This window comes from Serinus canaria, chromosome Z, assembly GCF_022539315.1.
Source record: "Serinus canaria isolate serCan28SL12 chromosome Z, serCan2020, whole genome shotgun sequence".
Lineage (NCBI taxonomy): Eukaryota > Metazoa > Chordata > Aves > Passeriformes > Fringillidae > Serinus > Serinus canaria.
Window position 1 is genome coordinate 6060028 of NC_066343.1, and position 24829 is coordinate 6084856.

At 38.8% G+C, this 24829-nt stretch overlaps 1 protein-coding gene across 3 annotated transcripts in view; it reads left to right on the plus strand.

Annotated features, from left to right (window-relative positions):
- Window positions 1-23076, plus strand: part of FBN2 (fibrillin 2) — a 120992-nt gene extending 97916 nt beyond the window's left edge. Inside the window, exons 46-65 of one of the 3 annotated variants that reach the window (XM_050986495.1) lie at window positions 765-881; window positions 2346-2471; window positions 2776-2895; window positions 5719-5844; window positions 6436-6588; window positions 6894-6959; window positions 7211-7336; window positions 7426-7545; window positions 8110-8232; window positions 8642-8773; window positions 10160-10285; window positions 12527-12733; window positions 13415-13540; window positions 14151-14273; window positions 14418-14534; window positions 15175-15303; window positions 17311-17430; window positions 18885-19116; window positions 19723-19879; window positions 21132-23076. In XM_050986495.1, the coding sequence (XP_050842452.1) occupies window positions 765-881; window positions 2346-2471; window positions 2776-2895; window positions 5719-5844; window positions 6436-6588; window positions 6894-6959; window positions 7211-7336; window positions 7426-7545; window positions 8110-8232; window positions 8642-8773; window positions 10160-10285; window positions 12527-12733; window positions 13415-13540; window positions 14151-14273; window positions 14418-14534; window positions 15175-15303; window positions 17311-17430; window positions 18885-19116; window positions 19723-19879; window positions 21132-21497 (2912 nt within the window). In that variant the 3' untranslated portion in view covers window positions 21498-23076. Of the gene's footprint in view, window positions 1-764; window positions 882-2345; window positions 2472-2775; window positions 2896-5718; window positions 5845-6435; window positions 6589-6893; window positions 6960-7210; window positions 7337-7425; window positions 7546-8109; window positions 8233-8641; window positions 8774-10159; window positions 10286-12526; window positions 12734-13414; window positions 13541-14150; window positions 14274-14417; window positions 14535-14614; window positions 14638-15174; window positions 15304-17310; window positions 17431-18884; window positions 19117-19722; window positions 19880-21131 lie in introns of those variants that run through there. The other 2 variants (XM_050986496.1, XM_050986497.1) reach the window with 2 other exon arrangements.
- Window positions 23077-24829: the final 1753 nt, after the last annotated feature.

The following is a 24829-nucleotide window of genomic DNA, read 5'->3' on the forward strand; positions in this document are numbered from 1 at the left end:
AATGAAAAGGTGATACATTTCAACTTTAAACAGATATTTAAAACCTATTCATGTTGTAATACATATTCATATTTGCCTAGAGTCTTCTCATATTTAAACTAATCACATTTGTCACACAATCAGAGGAGGATAATTGGAAAAGTGATCTGTTTTTACAATGCAAAATTTTGAAGAACTAGCAGGACAAAATCTCAATAGCTTCCAGATCCCCATGAAACTCCATAAATTACTGTAACACACAGGAGACATTGAACTTTAGTGAGTTTAAAAATGGATGTTTGCAAAAAATTTTAAGCAGTCTTTGCAGTTCTGGATGTGATATTGACATTATCCGTTTACTTACATAAATTGAATTGCATTTTCAACAGCTTTTCATGGGCTCTGAGTTACAATATGTACATAACAATTGATCATTTCAGGGCTGTGATGCCTAATCCTTTGTATTCAATCCTGATCAGTGTATATGTTAAAAAAATTAAGAAATGTTAATATGGAAAACAAACAGATGGAATGCCTTCAGATAACTGTACATACACATTTAGTTTTACATGTAAAAGTTCCTTTTCTTTTAAAACACACACAAAATTACATTGTGTAGTGTTTTTCTCTGTGTACTGAGAAGCTGTAAAAATCTGTAGCATAAACACAAAATGTGACAGATGAAATGAGAGACCAAAGTGTAGGATACTGCAGTTGTGCACAGCCAACACATCGCCCATACCTGGGAAAACCAGTTCCCATGTGTAGTTTGTCTCTCCTTGCAGATGTCGATGAGTGTGAACAGTATCCATGTGGAAATGGAACCTGCAAGAACACAGTTGGATCATACAACTGCTTGTGTTATCCAGGATTTGAATTAACTCGTAATAATGATTGTGTGGGTAAGAGACCTAATCCAAGCTCTTATTTTCATTGCTGCTGGCTTGGCATGCCAAGGAGGACAGTGTGTACTCAAAAAGAAGAGATGCCAAGATGTAAAGAAAGATAACTGAGTGCAGTATCCTCTGCTGTTACCAGCCCTAGAGATTAATCCTTTTTGTCATGTTTTAAACTAATTAAAAGTGGTTTTTGATTAGAGCCAATTGAGATAATATAATATTATCCTAAATATCTGGACTCCTGGGGCACCTTTCAGTTCACTGAAGTTTTAATAGATCTCTCAACTCCTTTAGACTACCTTGGTATTTACAGCACATCTCTGGCTACAGGCAAAGTCCACAGGCACCTCTTGTTCTATCCCACTGCCAGTGCTGCCTCATGAATTTAAAATAATTCCTTTATTTCACCCTTTTGCTTGACTCTTGCACAGGGTGAGAAAGAAGACCAGCAGTAAGAAAGCCAGGACAGGTGATCTGTAACCTGCCAGATCTGCTCTCCTAAAATGAGCAAAATCATGCAGAGCTGACACAGGCGTTGCTGTTTCACATCCCCTAAAGCACGGGGCACCAGAGTATCTGATGAGTTTGGACTGCTTTAATTCCTGAGTGCTTGTGATAAAGCAACTGACATCTTCCTGGGCTGAGAAACAGGCTCATAAACCTGAGATCTCCCTTATGCAGAGCATAAGCATAGAAAAGAGGGAGGCTTTACACTCCTTCCTGCTACAAAAAGAAGATACAGCAGAGTCTTCAGCTTCAGGAGAGAACAAATACATCTCTAAAAAGGCATTTTAAATCCTCTTCTTGTCCAGGAAAGAAAAATATAAAGTAACAAGAATGTGCTGCAAAGTACAAGCTCTTCTTAGAGCTTGATGGTTATCCAAAATGCTTTTCATTTATTCTTCCTCTTCCATATTTTTTCCTTATGCAGTGCTCCTTTAAGTCTGCATTACTGAAGTAACCCTCCAAAATAGGAAGCATTTTAAAACATCATTTTCAGAACTGCTACAAAGGAGAAAATCATCCTGTGGAAAGCAAATTACATAGTCCAAAGCTTGATTGAGGGACAGGTTTTTAGGAGGAAACTCAAGTGCATATGGATCCAGATAAAATCCAGAACACCCCATGTAACATTTTCTCCCCTGTTGGTAGACTTGGTGTCGTGCAGTCCCTTAGCAGTAATTGAATATCTCCAGATGCAGTAACTGAGGTCATGCTAGAAGCCTGGAAATTGTAATACACTATTAAAAAAGTGTGGTTTAATTAGAACCGGCATCTTAATGCTCCAGTGAGAGTTACTTTCCTCTGGCTGTCAGCTGATTTCTTATTGCTACAAAATGTACCTTTTCCATAGAAATACTAAGTATTAAAACTTGAGTGTATTCATAACATACTGCATGTAGTATGCTGGGACTCAACTCTCAGTTCTTGGGTTCAATTTTGAAATTTTTAATTTTTTTTAATCAGATATTGATGAGTGCAGTTCCTTTGGTCAGGTGTGCAGAAATGGACGGTGTTTCAATGAAATTGGTTCTTTCAAGTGTTTGTGTAATGAAGGATATGAGCTTACTCTGGATGGCAAGAATTGTGTAGGTACGTATGGAACCACATGATGTTCAAGTACTGGTGAGCTGAAATAAACTGAAATAAGCTGAAATTAGCTGAAATAGCTCCCATGTAGAGGGAAGCAACACAGTCTGAATATCTAAGTATCAAAAGAGAATGATGGTGACTTAACTGAAAACACATTATTTTTTTTGAATAGTTGTTGGCCTTCAAGCATTTAATTGCCTTAGAAAAAGAAAATTAGTACAGAACCCTTCAGTATTTTTCATGTTTTGTTACCATAAGAATTCTAAGATTCTAAACCTTTCTTGATTTCCTCCACTCCCCAAAGATACCAACGAGTGTGTGGCACTGCCTGGCTCATGCTCTCCTGGTACCTGCCAAAATTTGGAAGGCTCATTCAGGTGCATCTGTCCACCAGGATACGAAGTAAAAAGTGAAAGTTGTATTGGTAAGGCAAGTTGTAACTGTTGGTCCTGAACAATTTAAGAATTTGTATGTGGTTCTAATTGGGTGGAAAGCAGTTGTACACACTAATGGTTGTTAATGTTTCCTGACTTTAGGTGACAGGGAATAGGTATGAAAAGTCTTCAGGAAGACATTTTTAAAGGGAATGCAGAAGAATATTTTGTTCTGTATAGTACTCTATTTTGAACATCGATGTCTTCATTAATGCAAACAAAAATACTTGTGGAAAAGGAAGTGTTTCACCTTTCAGTGACTTTTGAAAAAATATAATTCATGTAACAGGTGTTTTCACTGTATTTAAGTAATTTCTACAGAAGGTAAATTGGCAGTCAATGCATGAACCAAGCATTTGGTTTCAGCAGACCAGTCATCAATTCCTATGTTCTAGTTTCTTCATACAGGTCTCACTTAAAGCCTTGAATGCCATTCAGGAGCTGAATGTCACACACTGAACTAAGATTTGCTGTGGCAGAAATCAAGAAATAAATCCAGATTACAAATTGCTTTTCCAACAGAGCAAAGCACGGGATACTGTGAATTTATTGGGCATTTAAGATTTGACTTAGTGCCACCTAATCTGTGTGTCTGCAGGAAGAGGAACCATTTTGAACTTTCTGTCTTGAACAACAGGATTTATTTTTCTAAGCCCCAGAGTTCTCTTAGCCACTTGTGTCATGCCACCAATATTCAGTTTGCCTGCCAAGTTCACAATTTCTTTTGGCAGCTGCTGGCTCCATATTAGTAGTTATGTTTGAGGTAAATTCAAATCACGTACAGTTCTAAAGTCATGAATATAAAATAATGGAGGCTTTTTGTTTTCAAGGACTGTTACTGTTTATGGCCACTATAGTACTTTCTCAGAACCTATGTTTTTGAAAACATCAGTGACTGCCAGAGAGATTTTTGCCCAAACTGAATGGAAGGGGCATCCTTGCATTCTTTTGTCATTCTGCCATGTGTCCAGAAAATCTGAAGCTAGATCTCCTAGGAAGTACCCAGATTATCACATGTGATTGCACTAAAACTTAGATTAATATTTTGACAGCCCTTGCAGCAGATGTTCCCCATTACTCTCCATTGATGTTGTATGGAAACAGCTTTATGAGAATCCATTACTGCTGTCTGTGATGTGAAGGTTGGCAGTGGCTGATTGCTTTGTGAGCTCAGGGTGATTATATGCAGAGAAAAACAGAACTGGGGCCACAGAAAAATTCTTAGCTTTCACCTACCCATGTGATATATTTCCTTTCATTGTACAGGAATAAAGGGAAAAGGACTTGTTTTCTTCCACAGTCTGGCTGGTCACCTCTCCATCATGGCCACAGAAGGAGCCTTAGCCCAAACCATTCATTGCAGTAATAATGAGCACTTCAAAAGAGCAACTTTACTATGCAGCTGAATTGCTGAGCTTGTATATTAACAGCTATCACAGCAACTGGGAAATTACTTACCATTTAATCTGAAATAAGCTGATTTAGAAGGCTTCACACAGAATGTAGCCTGGGAAGCTACTGCAGAGTTCAGTCAAATGCCAGATTGTGCTGCATTGGTTTGTCCATGTGCTGTACCTAACAGCAATTTCTGAAAGTGGGACTCAAGGTAGTATTTCTCAGAAGTGATATCACAGAAACTACTCCCACCTGGTTTCTTCCTTCACTCCACTAACATTTTCCAAATAGTGAAGATTGTATTTCCATTGTCTTCTTACCTGGGCAGTTTTCTAAAATTTGATACAGCAGAGAATTCAGTAAATATGGGCAAAAATGGCACTACAAATTTGAGTATTCAACATCCATGAAGCTAATTTTCATGGAGAGAGTCTTGTTCCTGCCTATACTTGGGTCAAGCTCTGTGTGACTTTTATTGTAGAATGCTTATATAGTCACAGGCATTTGTGATGGTTCTTCCCATATTCCTTACTGAAAGACTCAAAAAGCATTCTACTTTGAAGATTATTAAAATCCATCTCACAATTTTTCACATTATAATTACTTTTAAAAATTACCTTGGCAAGGCAGCTTATACATTCTTTTAGTATTTGTAGAAGAGGATATGTCAAAATAGAGTTTTGAATAATAGATATGAAAAATTAAGGGTCTCTTAAAATTTTTTTTCCTGCTTTGTCTGTTGTCTGTACAGTGAGGGATGTACAGACAATTTACACTAAATACTAATACTTTAGGTTATGCCTTTGATAATTATTTAATATAATATTTAATGATATACTGCTATTAAAAAATAAATCTTAACTGTCTTCTTATAGTAATAAAAATAGATTATAGAGTATTGAATAGAACAGGAATACATTTTAAATACCACAATGAGAATGGCAGTAAAAGACTGCTAAATATAAATGTGGGCATGTAAATACAAGTAAAGGTGTCACTCTGCTAATAACTAGCTATAGTTTCAGTCCCAGAATCTGACAGTAAGCATGAAGAAAGTATACCTTTAATTACAAAAAACTCCCAATGTATGGATTTTGGAAAATAATCTTTGGATGTTTTATAGATACATTTTTGTTTATAGAAAAGTATTGTTCCTATAGGAAATACATTCTGAAAGCATTTGTTTAGTGTTTCTGTTTTGAGTATAATGAAGAGCAGAGAATGGTGCTTGGAAAAGAAGGTGCATGCCAGTGAGAAACTCTTAATTTGAAGGAGTCAGTGAAACCTACAGCTTTAACTCTTGGTCATTTCATTAGAAGCTGCTTCAGTTCAATCAGTCAATCAATAAATAAACAATCTTCCTTGACCACGGGGTTCACAGCATGTGAGGTTGTGAAGGTGTCTCTGTTGCTTTACAGATATTAACGAGTGTAACGAGGATCCCAACATCTGCCTCTTTGGGTCCTGTACCAACACCCCGGGAGGTTTCCAGTGCATCTGTCCCACAGGTTTTGTGCTGTCTGACAACGGGAGGAGGTGCTTTGGTGAGTTCATGGATAAGGAATGCAACACTCAGCCTAAAAGATAACAGATATTCTGTGGAAACCCCTCCCAGTTTGTGTCTTTACGAGGATCGCTAAGTGATTTTTTAAACGTATGAAAAATACAGGTCTTACGTTGTTTCTCTCAGGGCAGACAATCATTGTTGTGGTGTTGTGAGGGTCCCCAGGATGAGGTGAGAGATGAGAATCTGACTCCAAGTTCTCAGAAGGCTGATGTATTATATTATAATATTATATTACATTAAAATAAATTTATATACTAAAAGTAGACTAAAGAAAAAGAAAAGAGACATCAGAAGGCTAAGACAAGAATGATAATAAAAATCTGTGACAGACTTGGAAGTCCAGCTCGGTTCGCTGTGATTGGCCATTAATTAAAAACAATTCACATGCTGGGTAAACAATTCTCCAAATCACATTCCAGAGGAGCAAAACAGGGAGAAGCTGAAGCTTCCCAGCTTCCCAGGAGAAGAAATCCTGGCAAAGGGATTTTTCATAAACTATCACAGTGACAGTCACTGTCTGATTTGGGAGAAGGTTCTGTCTCTGCATAACTGTGATTTCTTCTCCTAGATACTCGTCAGAGCTTTTGTTTCACCAACTTTGAGAATGGGAAGTGCTCAGTGCCAAAGGCTTTCAACACCACAAAGGCCAAGTGTTGCTGCAGTAAAATGCCAGGAGAAGGATGGGGTGATCCTTGTGAGCTCTGTCCAAAGGAAGAGGAAGGTACACATTTAAGGTTTAAAATTTGTTGCTGGGGGAAAAGGAGGAGCACATTGGTGTTGTACTTTTTGTTCATTAGAAAGAGAGATTTTCTGGCATTTGCTCTCAGTGACTTTTTCTAGAATGATTTTTCAAGTCAGCGAAAGGAGTAAAATTATATGGAAGACACCACAAACAAAGAGAAATACTTATTTCTTGGTTATGCTCTGTAGAGAACTGAACTAGTGTCCTTTTTGGATGACTTCAACCATTTGTCATGATTCTGTCTCTCACTTGCTCTGTTTTTTAAAGAAAATGTATCTCTACAGTTGCTTTTCAGGACCTGTGCCCATATGGTCATGGAACTATTCCTGGAATTGATGATACCCGTGAAGGTAGCTATTTTTCTGAATATAAAAAGTAAATATTAATACTTAAAACTATACTTGGATATTATAGCATGTGACAGTTTACTCCTCACAGCTCCTGGTGACAAGAGGCTGACCTGTAAAGTGTGTTAAAAGAACGCTTCTGGAAGTACATGGCTTGAGACAAACATAATAGGGTGCTTAGGTTTTTTTAAATGCTTTTTTTGAGACTTGAAATGCATCAGCTGAGTGGCTATTAATATCTTCCTCCTTTTTAGATGTCAATGAATGTCTTGAAAGCCCAGGGATTTGCTCCAATGGTCACTGCATCAATACTGATGGATCGTTCCGCTGCGAGTGCCCCATGGGGTATAACTTGGATTTCACAGGAGTGCATTGCATAGGTGGGTGCAGTTATAGGAATTGGAACTCTTGAACTTAAAGCACAGCTTGTCCCAGTTCTCTTCACTCTGCATTTGTTCATTATGAACAGATACAGATGAATGTTCCATTGGCAATCCCTGTGGAAACGGAACGTGCTCTAACGTGGTTGGCAGCTTTGAGTGCAGCTGTCACGAAGGATTTGAGCCAGGTCCAATGATGAATTGTGAAGGTAACCTGTCCTCCTCTTTTCTTTTTTTTTCCCTTTGTTTTTTGTCCAGTCTGCAGCATTCAAATTACTTCATTAGCCATGTTTTTCATGCTGTAATAACTCGGAGAAAACAAAGTTTCTATGCTTTGAAATATGTAATTGGAAAAGAAATCTGAATGGCTTAAATCAGAACTTCTAGTTTATCACAGGACTTCCCACACTCAGTGGGATTGCCCCGTGTGGGGCATACTCAAAAATGTTGCATTTTATGAGTCATATTTAGTTTGCTTTCTGCAGCTGACATTTCTCATCACACAAAAGTACATTAAATATGAACATATAATAAAAATCTGAAATAGGCCTGCCCTAACTTGCCATACTAAGCTCAAGTAGTTCTACATATATTTATACTATGCCATTATTCTTAAGCAGAGCATTAATTAATTTTTTCTAGTTATTAAAAGCTAATAGTTTGAATTACCTTTCTGATAACTTTAGCTGAAAAGAGAAACATAGGTGTAATGAAACCTTGGTGATTATTTTGAAACGTGGTAGAGAATGCCTGTTTTGTTTCTCTCTGCTCAGATATCAATGAGTGTGCTCAGAACCCCCTGCTGTGTGCTTTTCGTTGTATCAACACTTACGGTTCCTATGAGTGCACCTGCCCAGTGGGATATGAGCTAAGGGAAGACCAAAAGATGTGCAAAGGTAATGACTGATGTATAAACTTCTCCCCACCTTCCATCACCAGCACATAGTCCAAATATTTCTGTGCATCCTGCATTCATCCTCTCGAGTGGAATGTAGCAAACAGCCCAGGAGGTGATGATTTGCTCTTTCAGAACTCACAAAAAAGCAGTATTTAGTGGTTTTGTCATCAAGTGTAACCCTTGATGGGGACTGCAAAGCCAAGTGTCACAGTGGTGAATTTCATCTTTAACATGACAAGATGATGCAGCTCATGAGGATCAAGATAACTGCATATAGTCATAGATTTTGGACTTTTCCGTCAGTGCTTTTACTTAGGGAAGCCTGTACATTTTTCCCTTGAAGTTTTCTTCAGAAATTGGAGCTACTGGAAGAAAGTTCAAACCCAAAAAACACTTTTTTTTTCCAGATCTAGATGAGTGTGCTGAAGGTCTCCATGACTGTGAATCAAGAGGCATGATTTGCAAAAATCTGATTGGTACCTTCGTGTGCATTTGTCCTCCTGGGATGACCCAGAGACCTGATGGAGAAAGATGCACAGGTAAAGCTTAGAAGGTGTAGAAGGCATCTAATGGAATATACAAAAGCAAAAAAGTATAAAAATTCTTTTATATGTATATATATATGTGTGTATATAAAAATATATATATAAAATCAAAAAATAATAACTAATGAAGGACATTTAAGATATCTAATGATACTAAGCATCTTAAATTTTGTATTTTGTTTCAGTGTGAGTTTTAACTGATGAATAAGAATAAAAACTTCATAGCTCTGAAGCTAAATCCAGAAATTTTTTAGACAGTTGTTACATCTAAAAAATTAATTTGCCAAAAATGAGACCTCAGTTTATTGGTAGGAAGCAAGATTTTCATAAATAAAAAGTTACATTTCCTTTAGCATTAGTATAAACAATGTGTCACTTCTTTAAATAATTAAGTCTCCTAGGATTCTGAAACCACCTATAAATGCCATAAAGGATGAAGGGTATGGAAACTACCATAGTTCAAAACAATTCCCCATCCTGGAAGTGAACAAACATCTTTTCTCCATCATTTACTCAATTAGTTGAGGGGAAGGCAATAGCTATATTTCAGGAAATTGTACTTTTTTCTGGTATACAGAAAAAAAACCAGGACCATTCCAAAATTCTCCAGGGAAAAAAAAATAAACACCCATCTTAATGAATGTTTTAAAAAGAAGTATTTTATAAAAATGTTCCTTCAGCAAGAGAATGACTACTCTATTTTAGGAATCTTTATGATTTTTTTTTACTTTACAGAAAATATTCTTTATTAGCAAGAATTTTTCCTTTGTTTTGGCATACAATTCTGCCTTTGAAGAACCTGAGGTTTTCCTGAGGTTTACTGTGAGCATCTAAAAAAAATTGTGTAATTGCTTACAGTATGTGTGCCATTAGCTATGGAAAAAAACTACATGAAGACTATAAACTTTCAGGAAAATATTATGTGGATTGGAATATGACTTATTGTGGGAGAGATCAAGTGTATTCAGAGACTCTTGATGATTACAGAGTGAAGATTTGTCACTCAAACCATGCATGTATTTCAACTTTATTTAAATTTTACTTACCAGGTAAATGTTGTGACTGCAACTTGCTTTGCTGTGTTTTCTGCTTCGTGTTATAAGCTGTGAAGCAAGTAAAGCTTTTGTCCTGGGATGAAGTACAGAAGGAATGAAATAGGATAATGCTCCTATGAAAGCCCTTTCCAGGCTTATTCAGTTGATTTTTCCACATCTTGAAAATATTTTTCAAATGCTACATTGAATATTTAATGAATTCCAGAAATTCTGATTTATTTTCTTGTAACGAACTGCTGTGGTTGTTGTCGATGTAATTATATTTTTGCTCCTACTGCTTTCTGTTACTGTTATAATTGTTACTGATGTTATCTTTTTTGTAAAGATGAAAACGAGTGCCGCTCCAAGCCAGGTGTCTGCGAAAATGGGCGTTGTGTGAATGTTGTTGGCAGCTACAGATGTGAATGTAATGAAGGATTCCTGTCCAGCCCATCAGGCATTGAGTGTCTTGGTAAATGTCTCTCCTGTACAGATTCCATCTCACATTGCAGGGTAAATGTAGAGAGAAAATTAGGCCTCTGAAAACCTATCAGCTCTCATATACACAGAAATTAAAAACTGTACTTCTTAGTTAAATAATGATGCAATATTAAATAATATTATTAAATATTATTAGATTATTATAGGAATTAATAGCTTGTAGCAATCAGGCCTCACATAGAAGTGTCTTAGTTCCACAGGACATAAATGTAAACAAAATACTGGGATTTCTAAAGAAGGAGAATTTAATCACCTTGAGATAATTAAAAATGGATGCGGAGTAAAATTGAGTGTTTGCTTATGCAGAATGTGATCTTCAGCACTATGCATCTGAATTTCTGCACCTTTAATTCAGACATAAAATACTGTGATTTTACCAGAAAATTGAAAGAATTTTTTTTGAGGCAGGCCTGCAAGATAAATGCTGATGAAGATTTTTGGTTCATCAACCTGTATTTTCTTTTTAATACATACATATTTGTCATTTGCACCACAGAATTCATCATTCCCTTTTTTGGAGTCAAACACACCTGCAAGAATTTACTTTTTCTTGACCAGTGTTCAGGTGTACATACAGTACTGAAAGGGTGTATTTATTTATTTACGTATTCTTGCATGAAAAAAAGCATAATTATCTTATGCTGTTATTGTAAAACCAGCTCCCTCTAAATTGTTATGAGGAGTGTGCTGACTTCATAGCAAAGCAATAATGTTGATGTACGGAGTATTTCCTGAGGATTACAACCAGATGGGAAGAGAAAACTGCAGTCTGTTAACCCCAGCCAGTCATTAATGCCAAGGAAATACCCTGTTTGGAGGTCATCATTGCTTTTCTATATTTAATATGTAATTTTCCTGTTATTTTCTGCCTTGGGGAGGTTTGCTTTTTGCTACTTTTTCTTTCAGGTTTCCTGGGTTAGAAATTACAATGAAAAATGGGTCTGGCAGAAACACAGAATTTCTTCTGAATTGTAGCACAAGCATTAAGTCACAGATTACATTGTTTTAAACACATAGTGCAAACCTTTTCATTCCACTGACCTTAAAATTCAATCCACATCTCAAACTGGGGACAAAGGATTTATGTGTTTTTTAGGTCATAATGTCCCTAAAGACCTGCACGATATCCATGTCTGGGAGAACAGAAATCTGCAGTCTTGCAAATTACTACAGCAAATATTTTGTTTCACAGAACTGACACTTTAAGTGAGGACAGCTTTATTTGATGTAAAAAGTTAAGTTACCAGGTGGAGAAAGTAAGTCTTTTGTAAAGCCAAAGTTTGCCTTTTGCCTAATTCTTGTAAGAAATTTACAGATTCTTCTAATCTGTAAAAGAGATGGTCAGCTGAGTATTGATACATTTACACATTTTGAGGGATCACTATTGGCTTTGAGCGAGAAAAAATAAAACCTTTTATTTAAAAACAAAAGGATTCTCAGATCAGTAATTGACAGTGTCTCCATTTTAATCAAAAAATAAGACAAGTGACATAGCAGATAGAAGAGATTTTATCTTCTATATGGAAGATTTCGAGTTTGTAGTAGCACTGGAAACTGGGATTTCTTTCCTCCTCAGCTGCCTGTTGGAAGGTAACCGGTAGAAGCCCCATGACTTACTTTGCTCCCCTTTCATTATTGGTAGGCATTAACCAAAAAGTTTAAAAATTAAAATAGATTTATACAAGGGCATACCAACAATAAAGGCATACAATTCTGGTTTTTTTCCGAACAAAATCTAGGAGTATCAATGAAAAAGTAATGAGTTACATATACACTTTTAAATTGTAAGGATTTTTTATTTAAACCACAGCAGGATAATTAGATGATCAAATGTGTTATTTTGGCCAGTTAAACAAACAAACAAAACAAACTTCTAACCCCACTCCAAATAAATCATTGAAATGCAAACACAACATAGGCAGCTCAGTGGAAGCTCAGTTTGCTCTCAGCCTGTTTTACTACGAGGAGCACAGCTTTCCTAGAAGCAGAACTCTTACTGAGTTCATGCAGACACTCAACATTAGGGGTGTCTTGGATATATTTGGAATGGCAGCATGTTACCAGAACACACAACAATTCTAAAAGGCTAAATCAAGATGGACCTTCTACTGCTTGCATGTATTGACAGAGAGCCAGAATAATACACCAGATGCTTAATGGAGCAGATCTTTATCCCCTTCCCTATTCCAGCCTCTCTCCTTCTCCCTCTCAGACAATCGCCAGGGGTTTTGCTTCGCTGAAGTTCTGCAGACCATGTGCCAGATGGCTTCCAGCAGCCAGAGCCTTGTCACCAGGTCTGAGTGCTGCTGTGACGGCGGCCGGGGCTGGGGGAACCAGTGCAGGCTCTGCCCCCTGCCTGGAACCACCCAGTACAAGAAACTCTGTCCACACGGATCAGGCTACACCACAGATGGAAGAGGTATTTGCAGGGATGAAAAGAGGAAGAAAAGGGGAAAAGCATATGCCCGTATGCTTAAGGAAATGCAGAACTCTCTTTGAAGTTCCTTTGGAGAATTTCCTGTTAAACAACTGAGTTTGATTTTTCAAATAATACTGAGAGAGCAGAAATTAAAAGCATGTTTGGCAGTAGCTGCAAACAGATCAATTGGGCAGGAATATCAGGATTAGGATCTGGTTGGAAGTACCAGCCAGTAACTAAAAGCTAGAAATGATCCCAAAGCTTTTGTATTGCTGGAAATTTGGACATGTTGCAAAGGCAGCAACCATCTCATTTAACAATGATCTCACAATGCTTTGTAGGTAGTATTTCGACACAGTAAGAAGCTAATGTGTATTTTTTAATGTTGGTTGTAATTTTCAACATGGAAGTAGTTGTAAGAAAATTCTCTTGTATGGGCTTTTATTTGGAGTTACCAAAACTGGAATCTGATTACCCAGTGAAACAGCAGGAAGGTGTTGGTACAAAGAACAGAAATGAAATTTGAAAGATGTTTGGCTTTGGAGTCAGATCGATTTTTAAAGAGGGAGAAGGGAGAAAGTTCCTGTCAGAAGCATGATGATGAGGAACTTCAAAAATGGAAGAGAAGAAAAAACTGGAATTTAAAACTGAGACATGACATATTTAATAATTTCTATACAGATATTGATGAGTGTAAGGTCCTGCCAAACCTGTGCAGGAATGGGCAATGCATTAACACCATGGGCTCCTTCCGGTGCTTTTGCAAAGCTGGCTATACCACTGACATAACTGGCACGTCTTGTAATGGTAAGATTCACTAATTAATCATCAGTTGAAGTAATCATCAGTTATTTTTTTCAGTTGTTACACAGTGATGTACCAACCTTTGTAAACACTTGCTGCAAAACATTTTTTTTTGTCTCTTTTATCGCATGTCCTTTATTTCTTTTCCTAATATGCATTTCTGGTTTTGTGTTTCATTTGAGGAAAAGGAGGAACAAGCTCTGCTGGCAGTATTCCTGCAGTAGAATGATCACTGAAGTTGGTTAAAGCTGTGCAACCAATTTTAAACCGTCTCATTACTTCACTTCTACATTTTTCCCACTTTATTTTTGGTTTGCAGGTAGAAGTATACCATAGAATACCAAAAAGTAAATATTTGTTGCTTAGATGAAAATACCAATGCCACTCTCACTTTCGTGTATTACTCCTTCAAGACAGTTTGTTGTGGTAGTAGCAGCCCCACATAAATTCCACAGCAACACATTCATAGAGAAAGGAATAGGAGCCCTGAAAAAATGTAAATGGGGGGCTTTCTTCTATGAGCATTTTTCTCTAAAACCTTGTGCAGTGTAGCAAACATCTTTCTGTCAGAGAGATGAGGACAAAAGGTAACTTAATGTTTTCCTCTCATTAGATCTTGATGAGTGCTCCCAGTCCCCCAGACCATGCAATTTTATCTGCAAGAACTCAGAAGGGAGCTATCAGTGCTCATGCCCCCGGGGCTATGTCCTTCAGGAAGATGGAAAGACATGTAAAGGTAAGAAGGTTATACACAATACCTTTTAATTTGCTTACAACTTAACTTAAAAGGAAATGGTTTTGAAGTGTGGTATGTTTATCAAATTTTATTAAATTTGCCTCTTTGTTGACTTTTTTAAGACAAAACATCTCTTACTTTCAGATCTTGATGAATGTCAAACCAAACAACACAATTGTCAGTTTCTCTGTGTCAACACCCTTGGAGGCTTCACATGCAAATGTCCACCTGGTTTTACACAACATCACACAGCTTGTATTGGTAAGAAAAACATTGGTTTTGTTTCATAAGTTTTTCTGTAAGAACAATATTCTCAACTGTCTTTTGTGCTCTTTATGCAGAGCAATAGTGTCAAGAGGGCAGAAAACAGATTTTGAAAAGCAGCAATTACAGCTAAAGAAAAAATGAGTCTATCCAGTCTGTCCACTATTTCTGTTTTCTTGGTTAGTAAAGAGTTGTACATATTTAATATATGTTATTGTGTTCTAAGTATAACCACATGGAGACAAAAGGGTGAATTATTAAAATCTCATTCAAAATGTAGTTAACCAAAACCAGACTGCATTTTCTTTTTTTAGTTGATACAGATGTCTTCAGATCTTAAGTATATGTATAAATCTTGCCAACTGAAACTGTTTTACTTCAGCCAGGACAAAAGGGCAGCATTTTTCCAATATCAGCAACTACATACCACACTCATATCACAACTGATCTACCACTAACACTTCCAATTAATTAATTACTCATAGCTCTGTATGAGTCTTCAGTTCATGTGCCATTTGAAAATGAAAAGGTACAAAATAAAATGCTGCACCTTTCTGGATTTTGTTTTTATGTTACGTGAACATGTCCAAACATACCACAAGGTAAACCAATCTTCTATTTCTTCTTTATTTTGAAGATAACAATGAATGTGGTTCTCGTCCATCACTGTGTGGATCAAAAGGAATCTGCCAAAACACTCCTGGAAGTTTTACCTGTGAATGTCAAAGGGGATTTTCTCTGGATTCTACAGGATTAAACTGTGAAGGTAACTAGGAACAGTCAGATTTTTTTATGGTGTGAATCCTTACTTCAGTTTCTAGTGAACCATTTGATGTTAAAGACAGAGAAAACAGAGCACCAGCCACAGTAAAAGTAATAACAAAAAGAAATTGGAAAGTATTAGACTGATTGTAAGTATTAGACTGATTGTAGACTGATTGCAAGAACATATTGCTTCAAGTAATTTTTACAGAAAATAAGATAAAAAGATGATTGTTTAGTTGAATTCTTCAAAAGTTGTTTTCAGCTTCACATAGGTTTATGCATCTAAAATTATAGTAGTTGTGGGGCTTTTTTACATTTATGTCTTCATATGTCTAAAGAGAATCTCTCTACAATTTTCATTTTTGCTAATTCTAATTAGATTAGTTTTAAATTCTGTGCTTAATTCTCCCACCACAGAGTTACCCAATGAGAAGGCTAATTCACTGCATTCGGAAAGACAATTATAACAGGTTATATTGATGAGCTTTATCCCTCTCTTTTGGCCCAAAGGGAAGCCTCAGTTAGGAAATCTCTATTTGAGAGCTCCAGACTTCTCAGTGGGCCTCAGGTATTGAGCAAAGAAGAAAATAAAAGGCAGTACAGGGCCACCTGGCTGCTGAGAATTAAAAATGCAAGAGCATACATGAAGAAATGGCCTCTCAAAATACCAACAACTCTGACAGGGCATTTAAAAGAGGAATTGATATTTAGAGCCTATTTCTAGAACAGTGGTGCAGAATATATGCAGCTAGAAGTTCTACTAAGATTTATCTCCTGCCAGTTTACTTTGTTCTCATAAAGTGCATATAAAACAAAGAATTATTTTTTATTTTCTACTCAACTTGCATACTATACCGTAAAAATTAGGTTGCTTACAATCTACTTATTTCCTATGGCAGATACAATTTAAGATGTCTGGGATTTTAGAATTTGGAAGGTGGGATGGTTGTGGCTATCACCTTTTATTAACACTTGTCTCAGAGACTTTTTATGTGGCTTTTATTTACTATTGCAAAGACATCCAGATTTGACATTCAAACACTAAAATATGTCTCAGGAAACTAAAAGACTATCTCTAAGTGGTTGATTTAAAACTGAAATTACAAAACCCCTAAAATTCTAAGTATTATGCTAAAGCAGCAATGTGGGATTGCTGGGAATAGTGTTTATTCTCCAAAATTAGGTACTGAAAAGGTTCAAGAACTAAAATCAGATTATTGATGGAAAGAACTGGACATCAATGGACTTCCTGGCTTTCAAAAAGAGAAACCTTCATGGTCCCTCCATCTTACAACAGTGCTCCTCTGTCCTAAGTCATAGAACCACAAAATGGCTTGAATTGGAAGGGACCTTAAAGCCCACCTTAGAGCCACCCCTGGCATGGCAGGGACACCTCCCACTGTCCCAGGCTGTTCCAAGCCTCAATGTCCAGCCTCGTCTTGGGCACTGCCAGGGATCCAGGGGCAGCCCCAGCTGCTCTGGGCACCCTGTGCCAGGCCCTGCCCACCCTGCCAGGGAACAATTCCTTCTCAATATCCAGGTTAAATTTACCCTTCTTCAGCTTAAAGCCATTCTTCCTTGTCCCATCACTACCTGCCCTTTCCAGCTCTCCTGTACCCTTTTAGGCACTGGAAGGGCCTTCGAGGTCTCCTTGAAACCTTCTTTTCTCCAGACTGAACATCCCCAACTTTCTCAGTCTGTGCTTGTAGGAGAGCTGCTCCATCCATCCCTCTGCCCATCCTGGAGCCTCCTCTGGCCTGGCTCCAGCAGCTCCAGCTCCTTCCTCGGCTGGCCCAGGGCTGGGGCAGCTCTGCAGGTGGGCTCTGCCTGAGGGGCAGAGGGGCAGAATCCCCCCTGCCCTGCTGCCCATGCTGGGCTCAGCCCAGCCCAGATTTGGCTTCTTGGGCTGCCAGACCTCACGGCTGGGTCATAACAAGCTTCTGATCCAGCAGTGTTGGGCAGTGAGTGTAATCCTGTGTCATGCTCTGCTTCCCTCCTGAACACACAGATGTGGATGAATGTGATGGAAACCATAGGTGCCAGCATGGCTGTCAGAACATCCTGGGTGGATACAGATGTGGGTGCCCACAAGGATTTATCCAGCACTACCAGTGGAATCAGTGTGTTGGTAAGGAAACCAACAGCAAATGTATCAGAGTTTTTGTAGGGACAACACCAGGCAAGGGCAAGAATGAGCAGAGAACTAGGAGTTCAACAAAAACCTTGTGTATCTGTCTCCAACTCCTTCCATTCATGTACTACTCCCAGTGTAAATCAAAGACAGGAGGTAGCAAGAAAACACACTCAGCCTTTTGAAACTCACTGTGACAGTTAGCTTTCCTAGAAAGGTCTAAATTCTGACCTGTTTCTTCTGTGAAAAATCCCCATCATTGAATGTTCATTGAATTCTGGAAAGTATCAATGTAAATACCTCTGCTGAGAAAAAAAGCATTAAAAAATCATACCTGTCATTAAAAAAAAACCCCACAAAAAAGTATAAAAAACCATAAGCAATATAAGAATGCTACAGAATAGCATCTAAAGCAAATGGTGAGAAAAAAAGATCAACAAAACCATTAAGGATTTCCTTATTCCAAAATACAGTCTTAAGGCCAGCATTAGTTCTTTATGCAGAGAATGGTACAAATTAGGAAGCTCGGGAGTTCTGTTTAGATTTAGCTCATTCAGTCCATCACTTGAAGTAAGCTATGTCCTATACAAAACGAAATGTGGGATTTTTTTGTGTTAATAAAAACCAGTACACACAGAAACAATGTCACCCTGTGCTTTTCATAAAGACCAATACAAAATATTTACCTTTTCAGGTTTGTTTTCATGATTTTTTTTGTCAATTATATCATAATCATAATGTGAGCACTGCCGTACATTTCATTTAGGCTGACTTTTCTGTTCTGATTCTATACATAAAAATTAGTTCATTCGACCCATTTTAACCTTAAGTAGCACACCAGCCAGTTTCTCTGAAGTCCCAATCACCATGATCACTCCTGGCTTAATACTGCTCTTCAGCAGAGAGAGCAAAGGACTGGGGCAGGAGTGACAGAACCCACAATCAACAGCTCCCACAAAACCCCAAACCAGCTAAAGTTTCTGTAAATCACAGTCCTCAAAAGAATCTCCCTCCAAGTGACTGCAGGCAAGAATGGCAAAGCATTCACTAGTGGTCTTGGTGAGGAAAACTGAGGTGAGGAAAACTTGGTGAGGAAAACCTACAGGTTTTAGAGAAATATCTTGGTGAGAGTAATAAAATAACCAAGATTCCAGCTACCAAAACAACTTTCCATGCCACAATATTCCTTTTCTTTTTTTTTTCTTTTTTTTTTTGGCCTGAAACTAAATCAAGTCACACTGACTGGAGGTGTCATCTTTGCTATATTTTAGCATCCACAAGTGAAGATGATACTCCTTTTCTCTTTTAGAAACCAAATGTCCATGGGATGATGAGGTCAGGGATGCAGGAGAGCCCTGGGACTTGCAGCTGTTCTGATTTCTTAGTTGTATCATGCTGACCTGTTGTCTCTCAGAGTAGAAAACACCAATATTTTTGTGTTTGCTTACCAGATGAAAACGAATGCTCCAATCCTCACATGTGTGGGTCTGCTTCTTGCTACAACACCCTGGGGAGTTACAGGTGTGTCTGCCCCTCGGGGTTCTCCTATGACCAGTTCTCCCATGCCTGCCACGATGTGAATGAGTGCTCTTCTGCCAAGAACCCCTGCAATTACGGCTGCTCCAACACTGAGGGGGGTTATCTCTGTGGCTGCCCACCTGGCTATTACAGAGTTGGACAAGGGTGAGTTTCTCCACACAGCTTTTCACCAAAGACACATTCAGAAGGTGCAGAGGTGCAAATTAAGGACAAGCTGCTAAGTCCTTTCTAGTTTTGGGCTAAATATCCAGAAACTAGGAAAAAAAAGAATGTCTGTACATGCAACACCCCATTAATTTTAAATGTACCACATAAATAATGTTAAACAAGTTCTGCTTTCTCCCCCCATTATCAGCACATGAACTCCTTCACAGACCTGCTGAGTGGGGATTGATAATGCATAAGCATAGGTACCATGTGTACTGAGATAATTAAGGGGTTTCAGTATCACTGATCAATCCAGAGCATTAAACACAAATTAACGTTGTTCTGGTACAGGGCAGGCTGGCTTTGTTAGGTTTCTCTGCAGAACTTGTAAACGAAAATTAGGCTAAAAGCCTTCAGCCAGCGTTTGCAGTTCCCTCAGTAAGCCACTCTAGTGTGGGGGAAATTAATGCACAGCCCTCCTGCTGAGGAAAGGGCAAGGAAGGGGGATGCAGACACTGTGGCACAGATTGCACACACTCCATTTAGCAGGGACAGTTCATAAAACTGCAAGGAGTGACTAAAACACATGTTTTCATTCCATAGACACTGTGTCTCAGGGATGGGATTTAACAAAGGCCAGTACCTGCCACTGGATGGAGACGCTGATGGAGAGAATACTTTGTCCCCTGAAGTGTGTTATGAGTGCAAAATCAATGGCTACTCCAAAAAAGACAGCAGGAGGAAGAGAAGTGCTCACACTGTATGTATCAGGATAAAAAACCACTGTAATGTTTCTCTATCTGACACTAGCAGTAATTTTTACGATGTGACACCAGCACTAAATAGAGGAAATATTTTAAACAGGTCACATCCAAGGGTGAAAATCTCCTTTTCTCCCCCTGCCTCACCTAGGTCCTGCTGGCAGTAATAATTTGACAATAGGAAATGCATCAACAGCTGTGAAAGGATGAAGTTTCTGAAGCTTGCAATGATTCTTTTCTAGTGTGAGATGTGGTCTAGTTCCTTGGAGTACATTCAGGGAATAATTCTCATTTAATTACAGTGACCTGGGGAACTGGACATTTCTACAGCATGTTCTGCTGCCAGGAGGGGGTTGGACAGCATTTATAGTCTGGGACAGATCTTGCAGAAGATCATTTTAGTCTTGGTGTTCTGTAGTAGCTCATAGAGGTGGGGGGTTAGACCTGGCTGATGGAAGTCCAGTATTCACAGAATTGATGAAGTTTTTAGAGAATTACACATTTGATTTTTTTCTTGCTGCATTTTGTGAGCTTAAAAAGGTAAGTTACAGGAAATCATATCTAGTTTGTAATTTTTACATCTTGTTATTACTTTTTAAATATCATTAACCTTGTCAGTTTCTAGAACTCTCTAGGCAGTAAAAGTGACATCCATAAATTATGTGAAAAAACAAACATTTTTTAAGCACTATCATCATCTATGGGATTCAAGTATTTAAAGCACTGCATTACTTGCTCCAGTTCTAAACTTTTCCTTATTTTCACTATGAATTTTTAATTGCTTTACATAGTGTTAGAGTATGGAATTTTCAGCAAAGGTGTCAGGGAATTTCCATGCAGTGTTATGAAACACATTTCTCTGTTGTTTGTTTTGGTCACAAGAACATTATGACCAACAAGAACAGGTTTCTCCTTGTGGTGGTGCATTCCCCCCTTTCCAGGCTGCAGTGCAATCTGAGAAATCTTCATCTTGCCTCACCTTGAAATATAAATCTGACTTTTGCTGATACCCTGATGGTTTTTTTAAGTGATCTCAAACACCTGTTCATAACACTCCTCTACATGGCTTCTTTGCAAGCATGAAGTTAAACAGGTTCTCAAAATCTCCTGAAGTCGGAGCCTTCGGAGGCTCTGCAAGGCCTGCTTGAGGCCTTTAGGCTTTGCAGGCCGAGTCGTGGGGAATGGAGGCCAGAGCTGCTCATTACCCTGCCCATTCCTCTCCCCTGCTCTAAACACTCTTCCCTCCTGCAGCTGGAGCAGCTGAGCTGGGGAAGCCTGGACACGGAGAGTCCCCTGAAGGTGAGGGTGGCCATGTCCAGGCTGGGCAGCCGGGAGCCCATCGTGGCGCTGCTGCCGGCCCTCAGGCGCCGCGCGCGCTACGCCATCGCCCGCGGCAACGCGCGCGGAACCTTCCGGATGCTCCTGAGGGATGGCGCCAGCCACCTGCACGCCGTGAGGGGCAGGGCAGCACCCGGGCTGCACGCCCTGGACATCACCAGCATGGCCCTGCCCGAGGAGAAGGAGATGGAGCAGCTGGGGAGCAGCCACGAGGACGGCGACCTCCGGGGGGAGAAGGGAGAGGCCCTCAGGCTGAGGCTGTGGGTGCGTCTCTATTAGCCATGGTCCTGGTCTTCAGACACTTCTTTTTGTGTCTACACACCCAAGAACATATGCTTTTCAAAGCAAATCTGCTTTGGAAAAGTGTGTTTTTGGGGAGGAAGGCAGTGGGGAAGAGCCCTTCCTTTCCATGCTGCCAAGACTGCAGAGCCACCCTTTCAGGAGGGTGACTTAAAACTCTGCCACTGCCAAAACTTCTATTTACAAGGGCAAATCATGGTTACTGTGTCTTTTATATAACCTCGATTTAAAGTATATTTAAAAAGCTAAAGTTCAAGAAGTCATCATATGGCACTAAATGGCACAAATATGTGAGCTATTTTTTTTTCCCTGTTAGCAGTCTTTGGGTATTTTGCTATAGTTCCTAATGAAAAAAAAATTATAGAAGTTTATTTATTTTTAATGCAGTAATATATGGAGAAAATAACAAATTATGTAAGCAAAAAGGGAAATTTGCTTGTTTTTTGTAGTTTTATAAATTTGAGGTATAACATTTTAGAGGTAACTTTGGTAATCAAGGAAAAAAGAAGTAGATTTGAAAGACTTTCTTTTCTACTTGGACCAGCTTCCAGTTTATAAGTAATTCTAAAATATATCAGAGCTGAAAGATCAGTGCAGTAGGATATTATGAAGTGGGAGATTGTAAACTGTTCACATAGTAGGATATTCTGAAGTGCTCTTGCAAATGAGAACTAAATAAAAAAAAAGGGGGGGGGAAAAAGTTATAGAGGAGAAGTATCACACTTTCAGCCTCTGCAGAGAGCCTATTTCACAGCAGCTCAGTGGGTTTGTGTTCTGAATCACCCACAAATGGTGGAGGAGGCACAAGCCCTGTAACAAAATACCTGGACTGTTTTTATTCCCCTTAGAGCTGCAGAAGCAAACTGTGCTGCCCTTCCCTCAGTGACCTCATGAGCCAAGACAGGCAGCCCCTCCTCATGCTCAGAAAGGGTGCTCCACAAAGTGGCATTAACTCCTGCAGGCAGCTGAAGGAAATGTCTCTCAGAAGAGAATGTTTCACCCTGTTTGGTGCTGGCTCGAAACTAGGCTGCATTTCCTGAGCCCTGAGTGCTGTGTCAGGACTGCCACACCTGCAAACTCAGTTATTGCAGAGCGGGTGAGGAAAGTTATGCATTTGAAGTTCATTTGTTAGAAATCTCATTAATGCTGTAGTTATACATGCCTCATTTTATCATAGCTTGTTCTGTAAGAAAGATGATGGTACAATGACTTGAGTTTTAGTTAAGTGATTTTTTTTGGTTTTGTTTTTCTTTTTACATTTTGTACTGTAATGTGTTAAGTGTTATGTCTCAGTGGTGCTTTCTGTGGCAGCTGGTGCCTGTCGCTGGCTATGCAACAGAATCTCACATGTGAAAATAGCCAAAGTACATCCAGGATTGTTCCAGTTGCATGTAGGTGCTGACCAAAGACTACACCAAGTTAAACTCAGTGATTTTTCTACTCTCTTGTTGAGTTTGGGGATTTTGAAAAGAGATGTTTTAAGAAAAAAAGCTGTCTCTTGAACATTTGTATCAATAAGACAATACTTTTCTTGCAATAAAGCTTATTTTGGATTTTTTTTTGTCCTTTTTTCCATTCAGAGTCAAACTAGTTATTGATTTAAAGCAATAGCCAATACCGGAGTCTGGAACCACATTTATTTCACACTGCTTTCAGATATGGTTGTGTAAGTTTCAAAGGATTCAGAGCTCCTTCTGGGTAAAATAACTGAAATTACAGAAATAAAGAGACCTCTAGGGGTCTGATAAATACATACAGGATAGCACTGACCTAAAGGCTTAACAACTGCAATAGGCGGTTTAGAAAAAGGCTTCTCTTGCTCCAAAATGGGAGTTTTCCAGGAAACCCTGCAGGAAAAGCCATCAGACTTGCACACAGCAGAGCATTTTGTCCTTTGTTGTCAGACTCTCAGGAGAGAAAGTAGTAGCAACACTCACCCATGACTTCTCTGAGGCTACAAATTCTGGAGGATCTCATTGTAGCTTTTTTTAAAAAAAAAGAAACCATCATCAGATGGTTTCACCTACATTAACTAATTACACAGTAGGTCCAAGGTACAAAAGAAGTGTTACCTCTTTTCTAGAAAGGCAGCATTGCCACCCACCAGGGTAAATTCCACAAGATAGGCAAGCACAATCCCAGAAAGAAATCACTCCCAGCTTCAAATCCAGATGAAAAAATAACTAGAACTAAAAGAAAAAAAAATACCCAGGAAGAAGACCAAAACCTCTTTGCCATCCAGCCTGTCACAGTATATAGTTCTAGACCCACTTCTCAAAATTCTACTTTTTTACTGCTCCTAGTCTTTTAATGAGAAAGCTGACTGCACATGCACAGGCATGTGGGGTGTCCCAGGAAGCCAGAGAGCCCTCAGGTCTTGTTGCTAAAAATGAAATTAAAATCTTGCTGTTTAAGAGAGCCTGCAGTATCTCATGACAACTGAAACCAAGATTTCAGTGACTATTTGTAAAACCTAAAGGAGACCTAAAACCTGTTTGTAAGATCTTGGCCTAGGCAGCAGGGACTTTAATCAAACCTGTGTCTGTACTTCACAGTCTGGACAATTATAATTAAAGTCTTTTAGTCTCATCACCATCATAAATTAGAAAAAAAAATTATTACTTGCATTAATATGTCTGGTTTGTCATCTTTAATCCCTCTGTTGTATGAAAGGCTCAGTTAGGCCCATACAATCCTTTATACATGAACTGTTGGCATAGCTAAGGCATTCTAAAAAGGGCTGTGGGATTCTTACATGGGATTTTACTGTACTGGCTTGGGATCAGCAGTCACACCTGGGATGGAGGGCTGCAGATGGCAGCTGAAGGGTCTTTGTGCTAAACCTGGAAACGAACCCCGGAGTGGCAGTGCACTGCAAAACTCACTACAGCAAAAATCTCACTGCCCTGACTGTGCTTCTTAATTCTCACCACGTGTAATAAATTGAGATTACACACCTAAACTAAACTGAACTGAAGCTGCAGAACAGGCATGCCTTAAATTCAAGAAGAGGGCTGGGTTTATTAACTCCACTCTGAGGAGGTGGATATTTACACTTAATAAAGCAGAAGGGTGTCGCTGTGATATTTTGTGAAAAATCCCTTCGCCGGGATTTCTTCTCCTGGGAAGCTTCAGCTTCTCCCTGTTTTGCTCCTCTGGAATGTGATTTGGAGAATTGTTTCCCCAGCAGGTGAATTGTTTTTAATTAATGGCCAGTCACAGCCAGCTGGGTCAGACTCTCTGAGTCTATCACGTTTTTATCATTCATTCATTCTTTTCTGGCTTTCTGATGTCTCCTTTCCCTTTTGTTA